This window comes from Equus przewalskii, chromosome 18 (genome assembly GCF_037783145.1).
Source record: "Equus przewalskii isolate Varuska chromosome 18, EquPr2, whole genome shotgun sequence".
NCBI classification, from domain to species: domain Eukaryota; kingdom Metazoa; phylum Chordata; class Mammalia; order Perissodactyla; family Equidae; genus Equus; species Equus przewalskii.
Window position 1 is genome coordinate 14,424,670 of NC_091848.1, and position 17,686 is coordinate 14,442,355.

At 40.6% G+C, this 17,686-nt stretch overlaps 1 protein-coding gene across 1 annotated transcript in view; it reads right to left on the reverse strand.

Moving 5' to 3' along the window:
• Positions 1-6,012: 6,012 nt before the first annotated feature.
• The window catches only part of NCEH1 (neutral cholesterol ester hydrolase 1), a 55,571-nt gene continuing 43,897 nt past the window's right edge, over positions 6,013-17,686 (reverse strand). Inside the window, exons 4-5 of the mRNA XM_070583168.1 lie at positions 11,744-11,915; positions 6,013-9,630 (exon numbers count right to left, since the gene is read on the reverse strand). Of these exons, the coding sequence (XP_070439269.1) occupies positions 9,013-9,630; positions 11,744-11,915 (790 nt within the window). The 3' untranslated portion in view covers positions 6,013-9,012. The remainder of the gene's footprint in view (positions 9,631-11,743; positions 11,916-17,686) is intronic.

A 17,686-nucleotide genomic window follows, 5' to 3' on the forward strand; every position in this document is an offset into this window, starting at 1 on the left:
TTGAAGGCCACCAGCTCTGCCTGACTTATTGTTTTCAAAGGCAGTTTCTTCACACTAAGGTTCCACCCGGCACTGGATGCGTGGGGTTTGCCAGCAGGCAAATAAAAGACAAAAGTCCTATATTTCCTGCCGCACTGAATGGTCCTCCAAAAATGCAGGACACCATTTCTCTGTCAGACTTTTTCCAAATGGACGGCAAATATCTACCTTGGATAAAAACATGTAAAAAAAAAAAGTAAATAAAAAGGAGAAAACTCTCTGGCTGACAGAGGGGTGAGTCATCCTTTAACAAGGGATGGATGTGAATCCTTTTTTGTTTTGTTTTGCCTTGTTTTGCGAGTTCAGTCATTTTCTCTTAGGTATTTATGAGGATTTTGAAGTCTCTGTATTTAAACAATACCCAATATAATTTATTCTGTGATGCAATATTGCATGGCTTTTTGTTTACCCTTTATAAAAAGTAACAGAAAGCTACTGGGAAATCTTTTCTTTTTCAAATTCCTGGCAGAACACAAGCAACAATGTGACTAGCTGAATGCCTTCTACTGTCAAGAGCGCCCTCTGCTGGTGATTGCCTTGAATTAAAAAAATACTCTATTGTAGGCTCCAGGATTTTATTAGTTGACCAAATGAGGTTTTTAATGCATTAATAGAAAAAAAAAAAACAACGTTGGAGGGGGTGGGGTGAAACCCAGAGATTTTATCTTAAGAATATAAGTAACCAAATATATTACATCAGGCATAATTTTACATCATGAAAAGAGCACTATGTTTGGATTGTGACAACAGAAGAACATTTGTTCAGCAAAGATTTATTGAATATTTACTCCACGAGAGGCACTGTGTCAGCAGTGGGGTCACAAAGGCGATGCTGACACGTTCTCATATGAGGATCCCACAGTCTAGCGGGGGAGTCAGACCCACTAACAGACAGGTATTGTGCCATGTGGTGAGTGCAGTGTGAGACCAGAGGAGGGTCATCTACAGGATCCTGGGAAGGGAGCAGTTAGAAAAGGCTTCCTGGTGGAGGATGGCAAAGGAAAGGCCAAGAAAGGGCATTCCAGGTAGAGGAAAGGAATTAGATAAGAGAAAACATGGTGCATATGCAGCATGGGTGGGGACCCATGACGGTAAGTTCAGTGTCAGCTGGCTACAACTTAGCACAACATGCAGGGCTTGCCAGGAGATGGTACTGTTCAACAGTGGTTCTTGGGTGTCTTGGTCTCAGAACTTCACATTCTTAAAATTATTGAGGACCTCCGAAAAGCTTTTGCTCATGTGGATTTTATTTACTGACGTTTACCATATTAGGAATCAAAACGGAGAAATTTTCAACATAGTTGTTAGTGTATGTAATTTCATGTTACCTTAAGCTATATTTTACTTTAAAAAACCTACCAAACCTAAATTTTCCAAGCACAGGTGAGTGAGCAGTGTGGCCTTGTTTTACACATTTGCAAAACTTTTGAATGTCTGGCATAACAGGAGCGAGCTGAATTCTCATATCTGCCTCTGCATCCATCTCTTGCAACCACATGTCAAATAGCAGCTGGAAAACTCCACCGTACACTCATGAAAGAAGATCAGTGACAAAGGCGAATAACATCACAGTATTATTATGAAAATTGTTATGATTTGGGGGACCCCGAGGGGTGCCCAGGCCACACTTGGAGAATTGTGGCTGCAGAAATAGGCAGCGGCAAGGCCAGGAGGGAGAGTTGTGCATGTAACATGAAGTGCACTGAACCATACCAATGGACTAAAGGACTAGAGCTTGGAAATAGTCATGTTTGAGGTTTAAATCATTCATTTGGCAAGCAAGCCCTGACAGCCTAGTGGTTAAAGTTTGGCGTGCTCCACTCCAGTGGCCCAAGTTCGGTTCCTGGGTGTGGAATCATTCCACTCATCTATGGATAGCCATGCTGTGCCAGTGGCTCACATAGAAGAACTAGAAGAACTTACCACTAGAATATACAACTATGTACTGGTGCTTTGGGGAGGGGAAAAAAAGAGGAAGATTGGCAACAGCTGTTATTTCAGGGTGCATCTTTCCCAGCAAAATATAGATAAACACACACACACACATCCACGTTTCGCAGCTGTGGGGTGGATGGATTTAAGGGACACAAGACTGGAAAGAAGACGACTTAATTAGAAAGTTAGTGTAATTATTTGGGCAGGAAGAGATGAGGGACTCAACTAGAGTGGTGTATCCAGGGACGGAGAGAAGGGAATAGATTTTGAGAGAGATTGAGGAAGCCGAATTGATTGGACTTGAGATTGATCAAAAGCTGGAGGACTGGAGGAAATAAAGAATACTGTCATGATTCTAGCTTGGGTAACATGAGAGAAGGTGGGACATTCGAGTCAAGTAAGGACCATATAAGGCCACTCAGTACAAGGACAGAAGGTAATTCTGTCAGTTTGGGACTTGCTGCAGTGGTGGGACTAGAGGTTGGCTCAGGAGAGGCATCTAGAAGGAGGGCGAATGTATGAATCTGAATCTTGTGTAGGAGCAGATTTACCGTAAAACTTGAGCTTAGGGCCCCTCACATGCATGGGCCCCTTTCAGGGAACTTGAGGGATCCCATTCATACACGTACAAGGTTGTTGCCTTTCTTTAAATACACAAAGGTTAAAATACCTTTTAACTGCAGTTGGTTACTGATTCTTTCCACTCCAATTTCTCCTCCCTTGCGATTCCCTGTGTGTTAGACAGCTTAAGGAGGCTGCAGGCATTTTTGGGACTCAGTCAAGGGAAAATTGAACTGAGGATGCATTTGGCTTGGGTTTAGTGGGATATATTTATGTGATTTGAAGCTGTTCCAGTTATTGTTGACTCATCCAGTAGAGGAATAACTTCTAGAAATATCCCTGTCCCACACTCTGCTGAAGTGCAGGGCCAGAAGTACTGAAATAGGAACTTATTCTACTGTATCCAGCACCCAGAAGTTTGAGGGGAGATGGAGGAAAAGCAAGGTTAAAAATGCATGGGGCCAGAAGTTATCTGTGGAAAATTCTCCCAGTCATCAAATATATCATAAATGTAAGCAGAGTATTTTGTTTTTATCAATGACTAGTCAAAATGGAAGTTCTCTCCCAGCAGGAATTGTGGTACATTAAAGATGAAAATTCTTTGTCATTGCTTCCGGGAAGCAGGGGTGTCTATTTCCCCTCCTCTTCAATCTGAGCTGGTCCTGTGATTTGCTTTGACCAATAGAATATGGTGGGATGATGCTGGGTAACTTCCAAACCTGGATCTTAGGAGATACAAAGCTTTCTACTTTTGCACACTCAGAATGCTCCATGTTGGAATCCAGATGCAACGCTTTTAGAATTCCAGTTCAGGAGGAAATGCCATGTGGGAGAGAACCAAGTCACTCAGCCATCAGCCAGCAACAACTGCCCGCCACGTACTGAGCCATCACGGATGTCGCCGCTCAGTGGAGCTCTCTGATGATCGCAGTCCCAGTCAACACTGCATTTAGCAGATGATCCACCAAGCTAAGCTCAGTCAACCCAGAATCATCCAATCACAAATGGCTATTGTTTTAAATTACTGGTTTCAGAATAATCTGTTCCTCAGCAATATATAACCAACACAATATTGCCTTATTTGCATCAGAAGGAAAATAAAATGGAGACAAAGGGAAGGAAGCTCTTTGCACAGGACAGATTTCACTATATTCTTAGAGCTAAGGGGAAGGAGTGAATAGAATTAAAGGTACAGGAGAAAGGGGAGACAACTCAGCACATCCGTGGAGGAGACAATTATGAACTGGATTAAGGATGCAAATTGAGGTCCTGGCTTTGTATAGAAGGCAGAGAACTTCATTTGATGAGAGCGGCAGAAACGAAGTCAGCAGGGATGATGTTACTACTTAGTTTAGTAAACCATTCATTTTAAAGCAGAATACTTAAATTTCATCTGCGGCCAAGCAAATTATTATTTATTTCATGAATTTAACTGGAATAGAAAACATAGAATTTGATTCCCTATTTAAAAATAATGAGAACAGAAAGAAGGGAAGAGGCCATCCTAAAAGTAGTAGAAATTTGTTGAAATTTCTCAAATTCTTAAGTTGACTTCCATGCAACACTTGTGGAAGGTGTTATGTAGATCATTCTCTTAGGGCATTTTGCAACGGTTTATTTAACACAGCAAAAACCTCAGTATCTGTTAAGAAAAGTGCAGGAAGGACTTGAATTGTGGGAGAAAGAAAAAATCTTCTTTTCATCCATTCTCTCAAAAACATTTTTTGCTTTAAAATTTGTTAGTTAAAAACAGGAATGAAATTACTTTGAATTATTTAATTTTGCTTAGATATATTCAGCTTTTAGGACAGTAAGTAATTTTAGTCTTAAGTGATTTTTTTTTATATTTGACATAACCTTAATTTACTTCTAGGAGAAATACATGGGAAATAATACCCTAGGGTCCGGCCCTGTGGCAGAGTGGTTAAGTTTCCATGCTCTGCTTCATTGGTCCAGGGTTCACCAGTTCAGATCCTGGGCACAGACATACACACGATTCATCAAGCCATGCTGTGGTGGCACCCCACCTAGAACTAGAATGACCTACAGCTAGGATACACAACTACGTACTGGGACTTTGGGGAGAAAAATAAAAAAAGAGGAAGATTGGCAACAGATGTTAGCTCAGGGCCAATCTTCCTCGCCAAAAAAAAAAGCATACTTAAAAAAATAAAACAAAAATAATAATACCCTCATTCCTATGAGCTCCATTTTTCTCACTAAGGATTTATGTATTTAAAAACACATTTTGAAAGTCCACTATGTGCTCTGTTCTAAATGCCTAGGAAACAGGAATGGAAAAGACCAAGTCCCCACCTCATGGAGTTTACATTTAAGTATGAGGAAAACAGAAAACAAGCACATAATCAAATAATGAATAAGAATTGCAGACAGAGAAGTGAGATGGAAAGCGGCGATGATAAGCCTAGCAATCAGAGGGAGGGGGCCTGGGGCTGGAGAGAGGGGTGGGGATTGGAAGGGTTGGGGGCTAGTTGGAGTCTGTCTGAGAAGGTGGAGCTCTCAATCTGAACCGTCAACACTGAACCAGTTGTGGGGAAATCTGGGGGAGGAGCCTTCTAAACAAGATACCAAATGTCACAAGCCTCTCTCTCTAGTGATACAAAATGCTGGTGCTGAGTGACAGGGCTGAGCAATGCACATATCCCTACTAGGAATCATATCCACATTTCCAATCTCTGAGATTTGGGGAGTGTGGTACTGATATCCACATCCTCTAGATATTTAAATAGGGGCTCCGCTGGAAAATGAGATGCTATTTAAAAAAAAATGAGCAATAAAAAAAAGAATGAAAATTGCAAGAAAAACAATATTCAAACAGAGTACATTTTAAATGCCCCAAAGGACAGTTGTTGAAACTGTAAGTAGATCCCTCCAGCAAAATATAGCCATAGACTAGAGGTCTTGTTGGAGAAGATGAAAGTAACTATAATCAAAGAGGAAAATCTAATATACAAGCCTGTATGTGACCATTTAGAACTAATACAAACAATTCATTTGGAAAAACAAAGTTTTGTAAATTCCTATGATACTGATACAAACTAAGCGTAATAAACTTAAGCGTGAAATTACCAGATTTGCTCGTAATGATGGAGTCAATTTGAGAACTTACCTCCGGTGGAATTGATACTTTGGCTGAACCAGTTCAAATCCAAATTCATTTGCGCTGTGATCATCCCTTCTTAATAAGTGTATTGAAAAGTCCCAAAATAATCTCAGGGCCTGCCTGGCTTTAAGAATCTTCTCGCCAGTCCAAGGTAGGTTTCCCCAATTTGAGCAGCACATGCTGTATCGAGACATGAAATGCATGTACTCAAGGAGGCCACTGAACCAGCTCTCGGGGATTGAAAGGCAGCTGGAGTACTCCAAGGGGCAGAAGATTTGGGGGGAACTGTGGCTAGGGATCTAGGATATAGAGGGAAAGAGAGAGATGGGAGCCAGAAAATGAGATGACGCACATTCCCAGATGGAGCCATTTTATTTCCAAACACGAGTCAAAACAGATACATACTTTCCTGCCTCCACACTGGATTTTCGTTTTACAAAATAGATTTGCTACTAAAATCCTTCATAAAATCTGCCTTCCCCTTTGCAGTGGGAAATAAGCAAAAGGTCAAAGGTTAAAATGGCATGCATAAAATATTATATCCACCGAGATAATTATACAGTTGTCTTAAATTTTTCACAAATAGATGATAAAACATTTACACGTCACTATATTTTGCAGCACTTCAATATTTTTTCTTCATATATTTATGTTCATATTCCACAATGATATTACAAAAAGACTATCAACTTTTTCATAAAATACGAAAACAAAGCAAAGCCATAACACTAAAAAAAAAAAACCAATCTGCAGAGCATAAGGTTTTCTTTTTTATAAAAACAAAAACTAAAGAAAATGAACTCACCCGAACCAAAATGTCTTCAACATAAACTCTGCAGACTTCCCAAAGGAGTTCTTAGAGCTCAGAGCTCGGGTTGGGTTAGCCTCTCTTGTGTCTAGTGGTTATTGTGTATCATGATTTGCAATTTTTATTATTCCAAGGAAAATTTCAAGGAAGACCTTAAAGCAAGGTCTGAGGTGGGATACAGTGCAAGTTGTTAGACGAATTATTCGAATATATAAAAGCTTTAATGAAACTCAAGTATTTCATCAGAAACAGTGGTTGTCCTCTTTTTTCTTTCACTTCCTTCTCACCTGAGAAAGCCCTTTAGAGATCCGGAATCATTCATTGTCTGCAATTACCATAGGATTTGCCTTGCAATTCTGAGAAAACATCATTTTAAGGAACTCTGTGTGTGTATTACGTTTTCTTTGCTTTCTTAGATGTAGATAACCAAAATAAGATCCAAACATTGGTCCCTTCAAAAGGTGTCAAAAAGAGTAGTATTAAATGAGAAGGGTAGCTACTATAGAGTAAGAACTAAAATCCTAGATTTACAGAAAAAAAATTTTTTGATGATGCATGAGTCTCTGTATATAGAATAATGACCTACAAAAAGAGAAGAGGCCAATACAATTTGCTAGTCTGACAAAATGGTTGGAATTTATCATTGGAAGAGACCTCAGAGATCAAATAATTCAATTCTCTGATTTTAGAGGAAAAGGAAAAGAGGCTCAGAGATGATAAATGACTTGCCTGAGTCCATTAGCACATTAGTTTGTATGATTATTTTTATATACACACAGGCACACACACACAATGTTGCATTTACTTCTTTTTTGTACATTAAATGCTTACACAATAAATGAAAAGTAAGTGTGCAAATTTTCATTTGTTATTTCAATGCCAAAAATATTTCATCTTTCAAATGAGTGAAAAGGTTCTACTTTCTCTCCATGGACGATGTCATTGTATCATTACTGCCGCTCTCTGCAGTCCCTGCGTGGATGGGGGCAGAAGTAAGAGTGGCAGGAAGGAGGGCAGAGCGACTCAACTTAGTCAGAAGTGCAGTTTCTTGCTGTGCTGAAGACGTTCCCACTGGCAGTGAAGCCTTTACATGAAGATAAGCTTGGGCTGTTGTAACTTCTAGACCTGGCTGGAAGGAGTTAATGAGAGACGTAGGCAGCTGGCGCCAATGTCTGTCCTTCACCCAGAAGAATAGGAGCCAGTGCTCCTCCAAACAGAGAGAGCAGAGATGAGCACGTGTGTCTTGTCTGAGCTGTAACTATAAACTTAGGTGACTTTACTAGGTGTCGTCATAGTTTCCAGTTATTTTAATTTGCATACGCATATAAACATCAAAACATTTAAACCTAATGTATAGTAGTATTAATAGCTATTTTACCTCTTTTCATAAATTATATGTGGATATAATCCCAAGGTAGATTTTAAACTCTAAGATAGTTTTTTAAAAATATCATTATTTCTAATATTCTTTACCAACATTATCCTGAAAAACTTAAGTCTAGCTACATATTTTAACATTAAATAACTTAAAAAAATAAACAATACATTATATATACCAAAATAGCCCCACTTTAAAGCCGTGTAAGTGAAAAAGTTGTTTTCAAGAATAAACTAGACCCTCTAAAGGTATTTTTCATAAGTTTAAACTAATATTAAATGGATCTTCTTTTCTGACCCTGCCAAATATATACACACTGCTCTTGGTAATTTATGTGAGAAGTATTCATTATGAAAACAGTAGTTTGGTTCATTTGTTTTTACTTGTTCTGTAATGGAAAATTTATTCTAAATCTAAATAACTTTGCTCCCAAAAGATCTCTCCCAAGGAGATGGTATAACCAAAAAATGTAACAATGTACATATATTCAGTGCATGCAAACCTCCTATTTTCCAATAATAGTGGTAGAAAGTAACTTTCAAGTATCATCATAATCCAGCTGGACTTATAGATAGCTATCTCATAAAATTAACACTATAAAGGAAGAAAGTCATTTGAGAAACCTGTCCTTGCTAGAAAGCCATTGCCGAAACTCCCACAGGAAACAAAACCATCCATTCATGAAGAACGGAGGGCACGTGGTACCCAGCACTGACCTTAAAGTGCACACATTTAACACTGCTCTGAACTCAAAGCAAACTCTAGCAAGTTGAAGAAGAGCCTACATTTTCTTAACTCATTCAAGGTCACTCTATCATCCACAGCTGGAAAAATTTCTTCTAAAAAGAACTTCTTGACGAAGGCAGGACCCAGAGCTATTTCCAGCTCCTAGTCCTGCTTTCTGCAGCTGTGGGTATTAGTAGCAGTTTGGCTAAAACAACAAGAAGACAGAGACTGGTCCACTTTAAGAACCAGATTTCAGATGCTTTTGCACTTAGATTAGTCAAATGCATTTAAAATAATTAAATTAACATAAATCTGCAGGGAATAGAGATTCTATAACTCACAAGTAACAAGAGGAAATAAGTCGACTAAAAAGTGCATGTCTTTCCAAAGCAGGTGCAGGAGGGTCAAGAGGGGCTCAAGCATTCTAGAAACTTCACTCCTTTACAGGTTTTGATCCAGCCACTTGATGTAACTATTCCTAGTCCGGATCCCCACTGAGAAGTTGGTGGGCCAGCTGGTGAAAATCATGCACCCGTGGAAGCCATCCTCGAAGTGATCGAGGGTCACCTCCACACCTGCACTCTCCAAACGCTTTGCATACATGAGCCCATCGTCTCTTAGGACATCGTGCTCACACGTCAGGATGTAAGTCTTTGGGAGCTGCTGCAGGACTTCCTGGTCTGCGATGAGCGGGGCAGAACGGGCGTCGAGCAGCTCAGGGATCTCCTGGATGATCCTGGCGTTGCCGGCGGTCTGGACGACAGGCTTGTAGTTCTTTGTGACAGATGGGGGCAGGAGGGCTGTCCAGTTGAGACGGGCCCTGAGGGCGACAGCCTCTTCTACATCCAGGGAAGTGTGATTGTTAACGGTCATGGCCTCGACGAAGTCATAGTTGCCTTTTAAGTAGTCCACCCAGTACTTCACCATGACGTACCGGGGCAGGATCGGGCTGTTCACATTTTGCTGATAAGAGGGTGTGTTAAAATCTAAAGCTTGGAGAACTGGATAGATTAAAGCTTGCACTTTGAGCTTGTTTTTCAGGTTGGCATCTTGACTAATCTGGAGAAGAAGCAGCAAACATTATTTCATTTTGCATGGCTCTTTTTACAGAAACGACACCTTATAAAGTAGTTGAATGTGTTACTTTGAATCAAAGGAGTATAAGGGTTAAATTTCTGCCAGGTATTGGTATTAAGTAACGTAGTTTAAAAAATAATTAATTCTCGGGGCTGGCCCCGTGGCCGAGTGGTTAAGTTCGCGTGCTCCGCTGCAGGCGGCCCAGTGTTTCGTCGGTTCGAATCCTGGGCGCGGACATGGCACTGCTCATCAAACCACGCTGAGGCAGCACCACACATGCCACAACTAGAAGGACCCACAATGAAGAATATATAACTATGTACCGGGGGGCTTTGGGGAGAAAAAGGAAAAATAAAATCTTTAAAAAAAAAAAAAATTAATTCTCTATCCCCACCGCCGCTGCCACCCTATCGAGCTGCTAGCTATTTACTGAAAAAGGGATGATGTTTGCAACTCATCGTTTTGAGGGAACACTTCAAAGGTACGTGATCTCTCAGGTCTTTAAACCCCCATTAATACTTGTATTTATCTTTTGGCACTTAGCGCACTCTGATGGGTGCTATGGATGGAGAATGCATGAGTCTTATTTAGTTTTGCACTGCCTGCAAGTCCCCAAAAGGCAATGGCTTACTTGGGAGAAAAAAACGAGTCTGACTCTTCCAGAGGAGAGGAGTAGGAAAAGCTAAATGAGCAGATGATAGGACTCCAGAGTCATTTTAGTAGGACCTCAGGGTACCTCCTCTGATGAGCATTTAGTCTTCATGCTGGGAGAATGCGTGAGGATTTAAAGAGTGCTGACGATGCACCCTCCTTTCTACTTAACGAGCACACGCCCCAGGGTGGTTGACATGGAAATTTGAGTGAATCCCCCAGCTCAGCAGACCTCAATTCTCCCAGGCCTCCCTGAAATGTGGATACATTGCCTCATTTTGTAAGTCTAGTGTCTAAGACGATGTATTTTTTCGTGTAACATCCAAAAGGCAGCTAACTCAGTCACTGTGTTTCATAGGCAACTAAACCATCTTCAAGGTCACTTTAGCCATACAATTTTGTTTCACACGGGACTTTAGAACCCTACTGGGAAGATGTAACTGCTCTGTAAAAACATGAGGAAATAATCAGTTAATAGTACTATTAATATGTGCCAAGAATTACATCATCTCACTAAGTCCTGGCAATCGGATGGCATTATCCTCTTTCTCCTGAGGCTCAGGGAGGTGAAGGAGCTTGCCCAAATATTTCTCAAAGAGGGGAATTGGATTCTCTCCCAGTTCTGTCTGGTTTGAAAGCCTATGATGCTCTCCCCACTGCACCAGGACCTCCTTCTTACCACATGTGGACACAGGGATAGCAAATCTGCCAAGGCCAATTGGAGAACCAAGTTCTTTAAACATAGCAAGGGAGAAAAAAACCAAGGTACACCACAAATAAAAAGGCAGATGCTATTTGAGGGTACCCAAGGAAATGTGGAGGTGAGAAGACAGAGATGCTCTTCTTAAGTTATTTAATCCATAAGAGGAAGGAAATGTACTTATCTTTAAGTTTACACAGCCACCCTAAATGTTGGCTGCTATTAGAGAGAGATACCGTTTTCAAAGAAGTAACCAGGTAAGCTCAGATTAACTTGTGTTATGACATTTAATGTACCTGAACCATTTAATTTTTTTATATTAAAACAAATTGAGGGAAACACTTTTTAATTTGGCTCAAAATTCTAAGGAAACAATCTTAGCGATTGGAATTTAAGCAAAAATACCCTGTTTTGCAAGTCCAACATGGAAAAGCAGAGGGGGATACTTAATTTTCATGTATATTCCTGAGAGCAAGGGAGCCCTCTAAAATGTTAGCCCTTCCTTTCACATTAATTGAAATCAGGGCCTTTACAAGGACTCAGAAATGACACTTCTTTCAATGACCCCTCTTCCTACTTCAGAAAGATCTCTGAGAGCTCTCTAAGTGTGGTCATCTGAATAACTTGGCCCCCTAGTGACAAGCCCACCTGGCTAAGCCTTTGCCATGCACAGTAGAGAATATACTGGTCTGTTGGATATTATCACGTGCCCTCCTACACCAGCACCTCAGGGCAGCCTGTTACCTGTTGGCCCAGCGCAGCGGCGAGATTCCCACCAGCACTGTCACCAGAAATGCCAATTCTGTCTGGGTCAACCGAATACTTGTGTAAGACCTCTGGCTGCAGGAAGTACTTCGTGGCGCGTACAACATCGTTAATTTGTGCAGGAAAATAAACCTTTGGAACTAGCCTGTATCTGTGAAGACAAAAGTTGTATTCATTGAAGGACTTCGCCAAGTCTTTACAGGCCATTTAAAGTTTAAGAGGAAACTGGTTCTTTTGACACTAGACACAAACAGGTAAGGAATTAATATAAAAATAAAACATTCATTTTCTGGCAAATCAAATAGTTTAAAAATGTAATGATTTTGTATCGGCAATAACCTTTTTTTTTTTTTAACTATAAGCCACCAAACGAAACAACAAACCAAACCAAACACTCCCCCTACCACCACCACTAAAGCAAAAACGAAACTTCAAAGTGAAACGCAGATGTTGATTATTAAGAAACACAATAGATTTTGGAATTTCATTTCTGGAAGTCAGTGTTCCATTCACAACTCCTCTGGGTTAAAAGGTGACTCGGCAGCATTAACCCCTTTGTTGGTCTTAATTAAAATTAACCCGTTTGTTGGTTTAATGAGTCCTTATGGCATTCTTCATGATTTACTTGATACATATAGTAAAACTGTACTCCACCGAAGAGGTCATGCCAGCCGGACATTAAACCCAAGCAACGCACTCACTGACTGGAGGCTACTCGTCAACCAACAAAAGGGAAGCCAAGTCTGCCAGACGGCCCAGGGCAGGCCCTCTGGGACACTGCTGGGGCTTTTTCTACTGCCCCACTGTGTATGATCAGAGTCCCTTTGGGATCCTATTCTGCACACTTAGTAGGATTCATAATCATTTAAGAGTTCCAAAGAACCCTGGTTTTGTCAAACGTCTCAACCACATCATCTTACAAATCCATATTGGTAGTCTCAGCTTGGAGCACCCTCTCAGGCTCCATGCTCCTTCCTTGCTTATTAATTCTCACTCATCCTTTAAGCCTTGCTCGAGAGTTTGGCCTCCTCCAGGTGGCATTCTTTGCTTCTGGGGCTGAGTTGGCTACCATTCCTTGGTGGTACTTTTTTTTTTTTAAGCTTCTTGTTGGTGATGAAGATTGGCCCTGAGTTAACATCTGTTGCCAATCTTCCTTTTTTTTTTCCTCCCTAAAGCCCCAGGACACAGTTGTATATTCTAGTTGTAGGTCATTCTAGTTCTTCTATGTGGGATGCTGCCACAGCATGGCCTGATGAGTGGTGTAGGTCTACACTCAGGATCCAAACTGGCAAACCCTGGGCCATTGAAGCAGAGCGCGCAAACTTAACCACTCAGCCATGAGGCCAGCCCCCCTTGGTACTTCTATGTGCTGGGGTATATTGTTGTTCATATTGCCTCATGCAAAAATGATTTCTTTCTGTATTTCCTTGAACGAGTGTGTTCTCTGGTATCACAGACCGTGTTTTAGTCATCACTGTGTGTATCTATCAACGTGCTGGGCACATAATCATCCATTCAGTAAACTTTTTTTTTGAGTATTAACATACCTTCATTTTACAAATGAAGAAAGTGAGGCACAGAAGAGTTACTTGATTTGTAAAAGAAGTTAAATGCAGATCAATACAAGGTGGGACAGAAACTAATTACTTAATTAAAATCTAATAATAGTTAAGACTCAGGTCTTTAATTTCCATTTTATAATTAGCACATTAATTTTTTTCGAAGCTACTTTATATAAGGCCATTAATTTCCCCCATCTAAAATCCAGATAATTAACTAAATGTATTGACATTAAATGTAAATACAATAAAATGGACAAATATTTGTGAAATACCTAGATAAGTAGTGAATGCAGATCTGGTCATTCAAGAATTACTACATTTTAAAACTCTAAATTCAATAAGAAATTCCCTTAGTGGTTGCCTTATAACAGATAAAATAAATTTTATAATTTATTTCTTATTTTTCCTTCTGTGGTGATCAACTAATCATCCAAAATGTTTCTGCTCTAGTTGGTTTCATTACGTCTTAAAGCTGCTGTTACACTTGTCCAGGCGTTAATAAAGGCAGAAAGGAGTAGGATTACACCATTTTGTCCACTAGGTGGAGATATCTCACATGATTCTATTTACCCCCAATTCCAGGGTGAGGTCTCAGTTTTTTAACTTCAGTATTACGATCTCTGAATTCTTTCAACGAAATAAAAACAAAGCCCTTCATGACTCAAGTTTTGAAAATAAAGGCTATTTGTCTCAGCAGGATTCCACATATCATGATAAACTGTTCTCTTGGTGACCCAGAGGTCAGAACATATTCTACTAGAACACATCCATGGATTAAATTTTCTGATGTTTCATAAAAGGTCTTAGTGACTTTGAATCAAGATAAATTGGTAATCTAAAAGAACACACTATTGCCTCAAATCTTACCAGTCGATTAATAACTGGCTCAGATAACAGAGTAAATATACTTAAAAACAGGTGATGATGCAAAAGTCTTTCGGGTGCCCTTAAAGATCTATCTTCTAACCCCTCCCCTTACCTTGGTTCAAGCTGGAAACATTCTCTACTGTTATTCAATAAGAAGGGACACTGTTTTCATAGACAGGAGAATATAGTGAAACTAGATATTTCTGAGGTCACCTAGCCTAAGATGAGCCTTCGGTAGCTTGAAACTGACCTGAGAAGTACAGCCAAAGTTCTGTAATGTCTTTCTAGACACAGAAAACAGAGACGGGAGAAAATTTGAGTGGTATGGCCAAAGAAAGCATGCATAAATATATTTATCTGCTGCTTTCGTTCAAAGCTATGTCCCTGCAAAGTACTGCCTTTTTTTTTTTTAATTTTAAAATTCTGGATCTTGAGTTAAAACATCTGATGAATTTGCAGCAAATATCGTCTCAATTTGCCAACTCACTGCAAAGATAAATGACTCTGCAGTGCCAGCTTCTGCCGATCTATTACTGTGCACCCCTCCTACCAGAAGAACAAAATGTGGTGGAAACTCAGGAATGAGGTTTAATCAATTTAACAAATGTGTACACTCTAGAAAAATTATCTTATTCCTGCTAGGCAAGGCACCTCGCCAGGTGTGTCTCACTTAAATATAGGAGCAAACCTGTGGGCTTAAGGACGAGAGCGCGAGGCCCAAGGAGGATGTGTAACTTGTCCACGGCAGCCAGGACGTGGCAAAGCTGTGATCTGACTTCAAGACCCACATATCCCCTCTTCCTTTAAAAATATTCTCAATCTTCAAAGCCCACAGCCTTTTGAATAGGTATTTGTGTTCTCATTATCTCACCAAAGCAGTAAATTCTCAAAACTGTAGATTTCTGACATCCCAGAATGTCTGTCATGATTTCAACGGTTTTGCAATATACTCTAAACAAACCACCTGGCACAGTGCCTGGCACATGGTACACCTTAAACAACATACTTTTCTTCTTTCCAAACAAAATTTGAAATATTTATTTCATACCTTTTACATATAAAATATATGTCGTATAATACTATCGGTGGTGGGGAAAGTAATAAATCATAAGACTTTAAAAACATAAAAAAATTGTTCCTAACTCACCTACTCATCTCGCCAAGCACTCCACTTCCTATATTCTATGCATAGCTCAGAGTTTTCAACTCTATATGCACCTTAGGATAATCTTGGGAGCTTTACAAAAACACTGAGGTTTGAGTCCCTTTATAAAACACGCCAATTCATTTGATGTGGGTGGGGCCCAGCCTACTTACATTTGAAGAAAAATTCCCCCAAGTAATTCTAACCTGCAGCCAGGGTTCAGAAACAGCACCGAGTCCAGCCATATTGTCACTCTCCTTTGAACACATCTCCCCGTTCCCGTTCCCAACGCATTGGCCCCTTTTTCCACCCCCCACGCCCTTCCCCAGCAATTCCTCATCAAATGTTCCCATCCCTGAAGCCTCATCTCAAGTGCCACCTCTTCCACAAAACCTTCTAAGAGCCAGCCCAAAGTGACCCTCTTTCCTCGGAGCCCTCAAAGTCTGTCTCACAAGAGGTCATAACACAGATACCTCAACTTCCTCTAGAAATAGACAAAAGGTCATAATGATATACTAAAGAGTTTGCTGAATACCCGCCTGAAATAAGCAGCACCATTTCTATGATTCATTACTTACTTTATTACCTACTTTATTAACGGTGACCAGAGAGATGGAGCAATGCTCAGAAGGACTGACAAATTGCCCCTTAAGTCAAAGGCGGATGTCACACACAAGCCTAGGGTTGAGGGGAAGTGCAAGTTGCTCCAAGCCTATGGAAGTTGAAGCCCTGAATGACGCTAGTGTTTTAAGAGCGTCGTAATGCACATTCACCCTCCAAATAACCTAACCGGGAAACCAGTGTCCAGTCTTCTGCTGTGGGCAAGGACACTGAGTTCTCTTCTTGTGCTGCCAGTTAGGTGAAAGGTACATGTGACATTCTGAAATGAAAGAATACTCCTATTAGATTCAGCAGGAGAGAGAAAAAACCTCATTCCTTTTTTGGCCTTTTTTTTTTTTTTCCTTTTCGCCATCTCCCAGGAAGAGCTCAATAGATTCATCTTGAGCACATAAAAAGGTTAATATTCTCCTCAGTCTCAGAGAAGCCGCATCTTCAGTAGGGGTTATCTGAATCGAATCAGTAATTACATCCACATTCTGCTCTCTATCAGAGGGAGAGAACTCCAGAAGAATAATCTATCCCTCTAACAGGTGGGAGCTTCCTTCCCACTATAAGAACATAAAATAAAATTGCTAATGGATAATTGTTTTCCTTTCTGTTCTTAAGAAGTGGCTTGTGCATAAAGGTTGAGGAAGGGTCTTCTTTTCTGTGTCTATTCTCAAAATTGGCCCCTGGAGATAGCAAGGGAGAGCAGAGATTACGAAAGCCTTGGCTGACTGGACAAGAACACCATTCAAGAGAACCGACAGAGGGCAGAATGCTTCACCGAAACCCTGGGAGTGACCAAGCCTAGAATTGTGATCCATTCAAATGATGCAATTCTCTCTCACAGGGTTCACAATATAAGACTTTCTGAGACATATCTATGTACACAGCAGGGAGCTCCCAGGGCTCTCTTTGTTTATCTAAACTGCCTCCTCCCATTCAGATGCCAACCTTGCCTTTAAGCTCAACGGTAAATAGAGAGCCAGAGCACTCCTCAGGAGGCAACAGAAGCCCGAAGCCCGAGCAGGCTTGGTGCTGAGTTCTTCTGGCCTCCTTTCTCTGTGTCATTTCAGAAGCTAAACATAGCTCTGCAGGGTTCAGGCGTGGGTGGAACTAGGCTTCACAACCTCGCTGTGCTTTGAAGTCATGGGGGTTCTGTAGCTGCAGCACAGACTTTTTTAAAAAAGCTCGATTATAAAGCTCCAATTTCCCCCCTAGGAAACTCTAAAAGACCTACATGACGAGAGAGAAACCAGTTGATTTTTTTGTTAGTAGACAACAGAGCCAAGAAGACATTAGTCATATATATGTCTGAAAAGGAGAGATTCATTAGTTAACAATAATGAAGAAAATAAAACAACTACTTCTTAAAAGAAGTCACAGTACCATCTTTCTGTGGTATTAAATTATTTGTGATGCTGGCCTTCAGGTTTGCTAAGTCGGCCTGGACCGAGTTGAAGGAAAGTTTTGAGAAAGATCTTCCCTTTCTCGGAGGGGAACCCTTAGGAACCTGGTCTGCCCACCTTCCAGGGCTGCCCAGTGGGAGAGATGCATGAGGATTTCTCCTCTCACGACTGGGAGGAAGAGCAGGAAAAGGAGCAGGAGGGAATCACAGCTAGTCACCGGTGCTCTGGGTTTTTCAGAGTATCTTATTTGAACATCTATTTATCGAGATGCGCGTTGTATTATGCCTCCTAAAACTGCTGTGATTTTGTCAGCTTGCACTCAGCTGATTTTACAGAT